This window comes from Epinephelus lanceolatus, chromosome 17, assembly GCF_041903045.1.
Source record: "Epinephelus lanceolatus isolate andai-2023 chromosome 17, ASM4190304v1, whole genome shotgun sequence".
NCBI lineage: Eukaryota > Metazoa > Chordata > Actinopteri > Perciformes > Serranidae > Epinephelus > Epinephelus lanceolatus.
The window spans coordinates 13668746-13679555 of NC_135750.1; the positions used below are offsets into that span (position 1 = coordinate 13668746).

The window sequence follows — 10810 nt, forward strand, 5'->3', positions numbered from 1 at the left end:
CAAGATTTAAGTCGTCAGACTTTGAGGCAGAGTGACATCTCTTACCTCACCTCCATCTTTGCAGGGTGACACAGAGAAGCCAGCAGCAGCCCAAACTGGGCAGAACTGAAAGTGGGAGGGGCTGAGTGTGAAGGGGATGTCAGTAGCACTGAACATGCCAAATGAGCACATGAAGACAGTAATGTGATCTGAGTTGAGTGACAGGCCCCCTATTTTTTTCTGCAGAGATTTGACAGGGCTATATAAGAGGCCGAGGCTCCAGCTGCAGGCAGAAGAGACAGACAGAGAGACGCTGACCATCACAGCAGGCTACCAGTGGACTAAACTCTAGCTCCAATTACGCACAGTGCTATTGAACTATTTTATATCAAGCAGAAGAAGAAGAATGGGACTGCACAGTGTTGAGGAACTGGTAAGATCTGCTGATGTGTGTGTATGATAGCATTTCTTTGTAACTGTGTAAAGCATCCTTGGGTGCTTTAAAAATGTTATTATTTTTTAAAATTATTTTTTAAATTATTATTATTATTATTATTATTATTGTTGTTGTTATCATAAGGGCACTAGGAGGAAGAAAGGTAACAAAAAATAAGCTGTATAATTTCTATTTCAGGAAATGTTCAGGTCTTAAAATAACACATAAGATGCTCAAGTTTTTTTTATCATGCAAATAGGTTATTTTTCTCTGGTTTCAGTAGATAAACAATTCTCAAAATTTGTTGAACTACAACTTATTTATTTTAGAAAATAAGCTCTTCTCATTCTATATACTACTATATACTCATACTATATACTCTGCTTGAAATTAATGATTCTTAGAATAAGTCAACTGTGGACACCTTTCACACAGATATTTAAAAATCATTTTGTCATTTATTCATTTATTTAACCTCTATTTAATCAGAGAAAAAGAAAAAAAAATACCTCTCAAGTTTAAAACCCCTTTTTTCAAGAGTGTCCTGGCCAACACGGGCAGCAACATAAAGTTTCAAACAGACAACATGGAACCAAAGCACAAAATAAAAATATACAGCTCTTAAACAAGCAATATAAAACACCTAATGAGAGTACTACAAAGATACATGTAAACTGTATGCCAGTTCCAATCCATCTATAATAAGAATGATATATAATAAGAAATAAAATAATAACATAGTAACACCATCTAGATAAAGACAGCAATAAAAACACTGTGTAATAAAAATGAATAAATAATAAAAATGATAAAAGAAGGATAGAAACTACACACTCAACACATTTACTGTTGAAAAGCCTTTCTGTAAAAATATGTTGTGAGGAGCATTTTGAATAAAAACACTAAGTTTGCTAACCTGAGTTCCTCAGGTAAGGAGTTCCACAGCTGTGGGAGCAGTTAGGAGGGTCCTACATACTATCACTTAACATATTGTTGCATATAATAAAAGGTGAAAACATGAAGAAGACAACCTATGAAAGGAAAGGAAAGAAAAAGCACTCTTTACTTACAAACTGATCATTGCAGCAGTGAAGTAAAACTTTTACACGTGACATCAGGAAAGGAAACCAGCTAATCAGGACCAACAATCCTTAAAAACAACTCAGAATTACCTCATTTATGTCCTCTTACCTTAACTCAGGGTTCCTTAAATGACCAAATTTAATTGCTTAATTGTTTCTTACTGTGCACACGCTGCTTTGCTACAATTTAAGGCAATCTCATCTCAGTTATTTCACCCATCACTGCTGTTACTGCACTTTTACATTTACATCTAATATCTTATCTGAGGGGTCCTCCTCCCTAATGATTAAAAGTTAAGTCATATGATTAATGGGCTATTAGCGGGTTGAATGATTACATGAGTGGTTCAGTAATTGGACATACAAACAGTTGTACCTCATTAAAGAGTTGAAGTGTGTGTGTTAATGTGTTGGAGCTGTGATGTGTTTACATTCCTCTGTTAGCAGCAGGACTTTGCTTTACAGCAGCTGAACGCTGAGAGCTGCTGTTGTGTTTAACTCTGGACCAATATGAAACAGAAACTGAGATTAAGACATTACTGTGGGAGTCTGATAGCAGTTTAGCCATTTTCTTATAAGCTCTAGTTTTTTGTCTCCACTCAAAATACACAGAAATTTAAGAAGTGCTCACTTTCTTTAAAGATCAAGACAGAGCTTTAGACTTTTATGACCTTTTATGAAAACTCAGAGGAGGATTCAGGTCTCGTGGTGTTTGTGTGCTCCACAGAGACAGTCGCATCAGTGTAACACATCTTAAATCAGGTTGCATTTATGTCTCCTGTGTAATGATCCAGGCTCAGAGCGTGCAACATCTCCATCTCTTCTCTCCCTCAGGTATCCGGTAAGAGGGCAGAGGGCAAGGAGGCAGCAGACTTCCAAGGGGGCGAGTATGAGGCGGCTGTCGGTCAAGAGAAGCAGGATGACCGCAGGTCCCACAGCGAGCTGGTGGGCGAAGGTCTGTCAGAGGAGAGCGACAGTGGCAGTGAACATGAGGAAGTCAGCGTGGCAGCTCTCAATGTAAGAGCACAGGAGACAAACAGCAGTGCTACTACCTGTTGTTATCAGGTAGTAGCAATTCCACAATATACCAGTAATTACTCCCTATCAAGTAAAACTTCTGCTCTGACATTTATGTAAGTGAAAGTACAGACGTATTATCAGCTGAATGTGCTTAGAATATAAAGTATAAGTACTTGTCATGTAGAGTAGATGCTGTCGGTGTTGTATTATTATATTAGTGGATCAATATTATTGATGCATTAGCTTGTAACGAGTATTTTTCAAATCTAAAAAAAACATTGTCTTTGTACAACTTTGACAAGTCTGTGTACTTCAGTGTGTGGGGTGGATTTATGGGATGGGTTAGCTGAGGAGTTAAAGGGAAGCACAACTACAGAGCTCTTTAAATATATGTACAAACAGTATATTTACGAGGTATGCAGATGAAGAGGGGTGATGCTGATGCTTGGTTGAGATGGGGTTTGTATATTCAGTATCTAAGACTGTTGTTTATTTATCTTTATTAGTGGTTGTAAATAAGTTTGGGATAGTTGTTGATGATTTCCTTTTGAAACTGTCCAAATTTAAAAAGGAGTTTGCTCAAAATAAAGTCAATCATTCGTTTATAGTTTGTAGTTTAGAGTAAAAAGTATTCTCCTTTGTTGAGGGAGGGGGAGGAGTAGAAGTATAAAAAAACATAAAATGAAAATACTCAAGTAAAGTAAAAGTACTTTGTTACATTCCACCATGGTAGTTAGTCAGTTACATTACATTGAAATGTGCAGCCCACCTGGACCGAGCCTGACATCAAGTGTTTGAAAGTTTGAAAGTGAGTTTGTCTCTTGGTCCATGCTGCCACCTAGAGGCAAGTGGGAGTATAACACAATATTCAATTTATTTTTTTGTGCTGTCAGTGTGTGTGAGTCCAAACACCATGTTCATGTCATATGTGTATGATTCATTTTTCATGGTCTGATTTTCACACATACTATAGTGATGGTTAAAAGGTAGGAAACACAACAGTGTGAATGCTGCATTTCTAATAATGGAGATCAAAAGAAGAGTGATATTATTAGTACAGTTATGAAGTTATGGTACTTAACTTGGGTGTTTCCATTTTGTTTCTACTGCTGATTAACTTTATTACACGGGGGAACTATTCACTTTTTATACATCCATTAGCTAACATACACAGTATGATTAAATCACACTCTGACATATACTAACACATACCCCTACTCTCTATATTTAAAACACACTTTACCGCCAAGTACTCGTTTAGCATGTAAAGCAGGGGTTGCAGTGTTTAGTATTATTTCACTTTATTATTCAGTGAGTGAGTAGAGGAGCAGAAGCTGCTTTTTAAATAAAGTTTATTCTTTGTTGCTGTGTGCTGAAGCCCTATGTCTTCTCTCTGCCCTGTCAGACGGATAAAAGCGGCAGGCTGAAGTTGGAGACGGTGGATGACCTGTTCAACATCCTGCAGCTGAGGAAGAGGAGGAGGGAAAGGAAGGCTCCCGTCCACAAGAAACAACAGCCAGAGCCTGAGCTCGTGGTGAGATTAGATTCTTTATTTCTTTGTTTGTGGAGTTGATGTCTCCACAAACAAACTTCCTTTTCAAAAGTACAACATATACAGTTATTATAATACCACTGTTCTGTTTGGGGTCTATTTCTTTCTTTAAACAACAAATGATACAGCTTTCATTAGTTATCTGATGAGGACAGATACAGTATACATAGATAAACTGAAAACTAATGCTGTGTGATGCAATTATACTATTTATTGTCACGTAACAAGGTACAAAAGAGGACTCAATTGCAGTAGAAGTAGACAGACTGAGAAAAGACCTTCTCCCTCTCCTTTGTGGAGTTTTATAATGGCTGGCATCGTTATGTGTTGCATTACCGCCACCTACTGGAATATATCAGTTTGGCAGTGCAAACTGTTTACAGTGTCAACCCAGTGTGGTCCCATTCACACATTCTCTGCTCTATAACCCAGACTCATTTGTATGAATTGGTGCAAATCCTTCCCTAAGTATATTGTCTATGTCCTTCCCCGAAATGTCCATGATCTTCAGGAGTCTTCAGGCAGCATGAGCACCACCTTTATTCTTTCTGATTTGTATTTCAACTGCATATTTTGCAACCATGGCGATGAATGTCCCAGTGTTTTCAATGCAGGTATTTTTCTCTGCTCTTGGAGGTTTCCGCATTTGATAATCCCTCTTCCACTCTGGATTTATTCAAATTTACTTCTTTAACTCTTCTTGGACATTGTGCTGACCCCATATGAGGATATCCCCCACAGTGCAGGAACTTTGCCTCTCTGTCACTAACACATAATTATGATACACTTGGAGAGTTCCCCTTTAAACGTCAAACACGCTGATTTCCTGTCCTTCATTGACAATGCCACTCCATTCACTACTCCCTTCCACTTCACCTCTGAAGTCTCGATAGTCTTCAAATACTTGAATTTTCAGGTCAATATCTATCAGGTGCCTCGACACACACTCAACAATAACTGTTCCACTTCTTGTAATCAGCTCTCCAACCACATGTGGATCCTTGAGTTCCTTTTCCCCTTCCTTTTATTTTTCCTTTCAAATCTTGTGTCCTCAATTTTGATTTCGCTCTCTGAATCCTGCTGCAACCTGATTTCCTCCTCCATCCTGCCAAAAGACATGGGGAGCACAAAGACTGAATACACAAGGAGAGCAGGGAGATAACGAGGGATTGGGGACAGCAGGGTTGATGACGAACAGGTGAAACAAATCAGGGCAGGGCAGGCATTCAGCAAGGTGGCAGGAAGTAAAAGCAGACATGACACGTGAGGAATAAGCCTACAAAATAAAACAGGAAACAGACGAAACATTAACAAATAACATGAAACATTCAAAACTCTGTTTTGCAGTGAGGTAACTAGAAGGTAAAGTAAATACAACAGGATACAGTAAAGACCCAGTTACATTGCTCCTTTACCTAAAGTTCTTTTTTTTTTGTTGCCTTTTTTTTAACCTTCCAGCCAGAGTTTGTGGATGAGCAGATGTTTCTGACAGCAGCCATGGAGAACAAAATGGCTGTGGTGGAGAAGTACCTGGCTGATAAAGGAAACCCCAACGCAGCTGACCATGTAAGTGTCTTGTCCGGGAATGTTTTATGTTTTGCTTTTATTGATCATGAATTAATTTTTAATTCATCAACTGTTTCTATTCACTGTCCAGTTCCAGAGAACTGCTCTGCACAAAGCCTCATTCAAAGGACATGTGGAGGTCATGAAAAGACTTCTGGAGGCCGGTGCTTCCATCGAGAAAAAAGACAAGGTGAAACATTTTTAAACTCACATCTTAAATCTCTCATATATGCACGTGTACTCAGGTTACCTTTGAGGAATATACATAGACTTACAGTCATTTCCTACAGACTTACACAACCATAACCACAACCCCTAACCCTTACCTTCCTCACTCACCTAAAAATCAGCTGTCTCTGAATTGGGGACATGGCATTGTCCCTATTTTACTGGTCTTTATGTGTCCTTGAAGGTAACCTAAAACATATACATATAAAAACACACACACAGAAACGCCACCAGTCCAACAGTGTGGTGTTTTTGTTTCAGCTGGAGGCCACAGCAGTCCACTGGGCCTGCAGAGGAGGCAGCCTGCCGGCCCTGCAGCTGCTGCTTGACCAGGGAGCCAAGTTCACCTACAGAGACAAGGTTGGTACACACACACTGGGCAGGCAACATGTGCAGCTTATGGAAATCCCTTACTTTGGCACCATCAGGTGGTGGTAAAAAAAAACAAAAAAACAAAAAAACAGCAGTGTCTTTGATGATTTCTGAATTTATCTACAGTGCTGTACACAAAATATTTAAACCCTCTCATCCCCTCAGCTGCAGAGCACTCCTCTCCATGTTGCTGTGAGGACAGGACACTGTGAGTGTGCCGAGCATCTTATTCACTGTGGAGCAGACGTCAACGCCAAAGACAGAGTAAGAACTTAACACAGACATCACCAGTCTACTCACAGCTACACTGCAAATTATTTCCAGGAAGTTAAAATATGTAACTGTAATATTTCACAATAAATTACATTATTATCACCTCACAGGCTTTACTGTGACATTTAACCAAATTCAGAATTTTATTGTGAAATTCATGCAGTTAAATCTAGTAATTTTACAGAAGCATTAATATATAGAGTTTAACTGTGATTACAGTGAAATGCAGTAATTCTACAGGAGCATTCTGCTAAATCACATTAATATATAGAGTTTAACTGTGATTAAATGTATATAAACTGTGAAGTTACAGCTAAATTCAGTAATTTACAGGAACATACTGTTATATCACAGTAATGTAATGGGCTTTAACTGTTTTACAGTTAAATAAAGTGATTTTACAGGAGCCTATTGCTAAATCACATTATTATATGGAGTTTAACTGTGATTATAGTGACATACAGTAAATCTATGGGAGCATATTGCTTAATCACAGTAATCAAATGTACATAAACTGTAAAGTTACAGTTAATTTCTGTCATTTTACAGGAGCAAACCGCTAAATCACAGTAATTTGCAGGCATAAATACTGTGATATCACAGTACACAGCAGTCATTTCACAACAATTTCCGATAGAAATGACAGTAATTTACTGTGAAAGTAATGTAACTCGTAGCCAGTAATTGATAGAAGCTGATTTGACAGAAGCAAAATGCAGTGCTACACACTTTGTACTTAGCCTACTCTTGTTAAATCATAAAAGAAGCAACAATAGATACACACACAGTTTTAGCTCATTGTGGATGTGCATCTTCGGACAGTTTGTAGCTACAAAATAATTGCAGTGAATCAATCTTTAAGGTAATGTAGCAGAACTGAGGGGCTTGTCCAGTGTTAGCTGCAGCTTAGCAGCAGTGTTTTTAGAGTAAAGGTTACAACAAATAGGAATTCTTTCTGAATCACAGTTCAAAGCACAAATTAAAAGATTCAATGGGAAATGATTGCCTATGCTGAACACCCATTTTCCTCTGTGACTGCAGGACGGAGACACGCCCATGCATGATGCTGTGAGGATAAACAGATTCAAGATGATCAAGCTGCTGATGATGTACGGGGCCAGTCTCAACACCAAGAACTGTGTAAGTACAGAGCAGCCACTGCAGAGCTTCACCCATCCAAAGACAACATATGTAGAGGCACCAACATCAGGGCAAACTAAGTCTGTTAGTCTGTCCGTCTCTGAATATTTTGGAATTCTGACCAGTGGAAGTTTCAGCTGGTTGCAATCTGCAATCCACCACTAGATGCCACCAAATCCCCCCAAATCTTCATAATTCACCTTTCAAAAAATCAGTTAAAATTTGCATTACGTTTGGATGGAAACCTAAGTACCAATATTGATCATGTTAAGTACTAGTCCAGTACCAGTCGAGAAGCTAATAACTCATGTTACTGAGTTACTCATGCGGGTTTAAATGCTTTGCTTCTTACATGCCAATAATTTGCGTTATACATGCCTAATATCGATGAATCAAGTGGAGCTCCCCCTGTAATGTCATCGGCATTCAGATTTTTCAGCTCTCGTGAAAAAGCACAACATGAAACTGTGCTACTTGCTTAATTTGCGTATTTTGCGTCATTCGCATCACATCTCGCCCACTGTGCCACCTAACCTAAGTACTGCACTTTACTTGTCTACTGCTTCTTTCAGTTTTTATTTACAGTCTTGTGTGTTTCTTCCTTCTGTGCAGGATGGAAAAACTCCACTGGAGACACTGAATTCATGGCAGAATGGAGCCAAGAGCCTCCTGTGTAACTTCAGCCAGGAGAAGCCCAACCAGTAGAGCCCGACACATTCCAGTAAAACCAGGAATTCGACATGAAACTCAGCCACAAGATCTGCTGGCTTATCAGGAAAGAAAGTGTTAGAAAAGAGAAAATTCTATTTTTCTAGCCCATTCTGGTCATTTCCATACTGCGGTGCACGACGCACACAAGTCTTCTTTTAATATCTATTTATCCAGTGAGGCTGTGCCGAGTGTTCACCTCACATTCAAACTGTCTCACATGTTGACGGACAGATATCGACCCCCTCAGGGAAAGACTGCGATTAAATCTACAGTTAGCTCAGCTGGAGCATTTAGATGTTGGAAGATATCTTAATTTAAAGAGCATTGGTCCTTACCTGGTTCAGGGATCTGAACTAGCAACCTCACTAACCTGAACGCTACCGGCAGGGTTAGACTATCACATATGACATGTTCTTTACACATCTTACAGTCACATGAGCAGCAGGAACTTAAACAATGATCAACAATGTGAATTCTAATCAGGATGTTGTTAATAATACGACTATTAGCACTGATAGATTCATTGATCGCCAAATATTGCTGGACAATGTCTCGGCTGACAACATGAAGATGTTTTTTTTTCCTTCTTTTTCTTAATTTTTACTCAAAGCTGAGTTGAAGTCAGCAATACTGCATCGAGAAGATGACATATTTATTAATTATTGACAACCATCAGCAATCGATTTATTGGGTCTGATTGATTCATTTTGCTTAATGACTGAGTGACTTTCTAGAGTTATACTGTAGTTGGTTTGATTATTTTTTATGGTTAACCAATTATATTAACTTAGAATGTACTGATTTTCATTTACTAACCAATGGAAGCAACTGGGCGATAGTGATGAGTTTTTTTCAGATGCACATCACCTGGTTCACTGTCTTTGTAGTCCCATTGAATCAGCACACTGTGGATCAATTCCAATGTTAAACTGAAGTTATTTATCTGTATGAGTTATAAAAATGGAGGAGTGGAGCCTCCTCTTGCTGTTAGATGATGTGTGTTGTTATACTTAAACATTCAGATGAGTTAAACCAAGTTCTTTGGTCTTATGCATTGTAACATTGAGCGATAAGACAGGATGAAGTACGTTTTTGATCAGGATGGGAGAAATATCTCCACTCCGCTTGTTGATGATAAGATTTACACTTTAACTATGGTTTTTGTTTTAGTTTCTCTGGACAAGAGCAAAACTTAACTGCCAAGTGCCTTAGCAAAACAGTAACTTTTCAGTAATTAGTATCTCGTTCCTAAAATGTTGAGGCAGAGGGTACTTGCTGTAGCTCTGGTTGAGGCAGAGAGGCTGTCAGTAAATAGTTTGTTGGGCACAGGGAAGCAGAGATCAGTGTGGGTACATGAGACCCTAAAAAAGAGGGTGGATCACGGGGAGTACCACCTGTTGGTCCAGGAGCTTCGCATCCATTATGGACATTTCCAGGGGATGTTTTAGGATGACTCGGGGGCAGTTTGACAACCTGCTGTCTATCGTCGGGCTGTATAGCTCTGGGTATCCCGCAACCGCTACCACCAGTTTCTCCTCCATTTTTTACCAACTGAAAACTTGTTATTGTGACCAGAGAGAAAGCCCGCCTCTCAAATTATCCAATTGGACAATGGCGAAAAAAGAGCTGACGTGGGGCACTTTTCTGCTCTGAGTTGAAGTTTTTTCAACTGGACGAGTTCAGAACCCTCCAGCAAAAATGCCTAGTGCCTAGAGCTCAGAAGCCAAGGTGTTTCACAACCCAAAAACGGCGAGCAAAAAGCTTCATTCTCCTTCAAAACCATTACAAAGAGGCGCCTCCAGCTGCTAAAACACTTTGTGTGTGATCAGGGCCTTAAGATGTGTTGTTTCACAGAGCGTCTTCCAGTCCAGTCTCAGTTATTTCATTCATTATATTTAAGAGAACTTTTTTCTTCAGACTCAAAACATTATTTATTATTGTAAAAATTTGTTTCAGTTTATTATTTATTGTTGTCACAAACAGTTGGCAACCCAACAACCTTGTTTATCTAATCTTCCTCAGACACATTGTTTAGACGTCTGTAGGTCTCGACCTCACGCAGCCTTCGGACAAAGTTCATCTTGTTACCATTTTCCCAGTTTCTCCCACTGAGGCTCAATTTGAGCATCTTGGGTCCAAACAATTTATCATCACCTATGTGATACAAGAAGAGCTTCAACTGGCCCCGACTCTACAGCAGTATGACCGTGGCATGCCAGCTGCTGGCCCCTTTTGTTTTGCTGCAATAAAAATGATCACACAAGCAAACGAGTGTGAGAGGGAAGAAGCTGAAAAGTCTTTGTTGGTTCAGAGGATGTTTGACATGAAGTATTCATGTGGATGAAACAGATCTTGATATATGAATTGTAATCAGATTTATTTTTTATTGTTGAAGATGGATGTACATTTTGCCTTGTATTTATGGATTAATTGAATAAAACTAAGTTTGAA

At 39.0% G+C, this 10810-nt stretch overlaps 1 protein-coding gene across 1 annotated transcript; it reads left to right on the forward strand.

Moving 5' to 3' along the window:
• The first annotated feature begins 255 nt into the window (after window positions 1–255).
• ankrd1a (ankyrin repeat domain 1a (cardiac muscle)) lies at window positions 256–10810 on the forward strand. Its single transcript, XM_033613919.2, has 9 exons — window positions 256–412; window positions 2332–2514; window positions 3923–4051; window positions 5528–5635; window positions 5727–5825; window positions 6125–6223; window positions 6401–6499; window positions 7550–7648; window positions 8261–10810. Exons 1-9 carry the CDS (start codon window positions 386–388, stop codon window positions 8351–8353), a joined length of 936 nt encoding a protein of 311 aa, XP_033469810.1. The 5' UTR covers window positions 256–385; the 3' UTR covers window positions 8354–10810.

Bases quoted from the DNA above. Each gene is read 5' to 3' on its own strand.
- ankrd1a (XM_033613919.2), top strand. From the start codon at position 386: ATGGGACTGCACAGTGTTGAGGAACTG. The intron at 4,052-5,527 runs GTGAGATTAGAT...TTAACCTTCCAG, and splicing joins AGCCAGAGCCTGAGCTCGTG to CCAGAGTTTGTGGATGAGCA. The intron at 5,826-6,124 runs GTGAAACATTTT...TTTTTGTTTCAG, and splicing joins CCATCGAGAAAAAAGACAAG to CTGGAGGCCACAGCAGTCCA.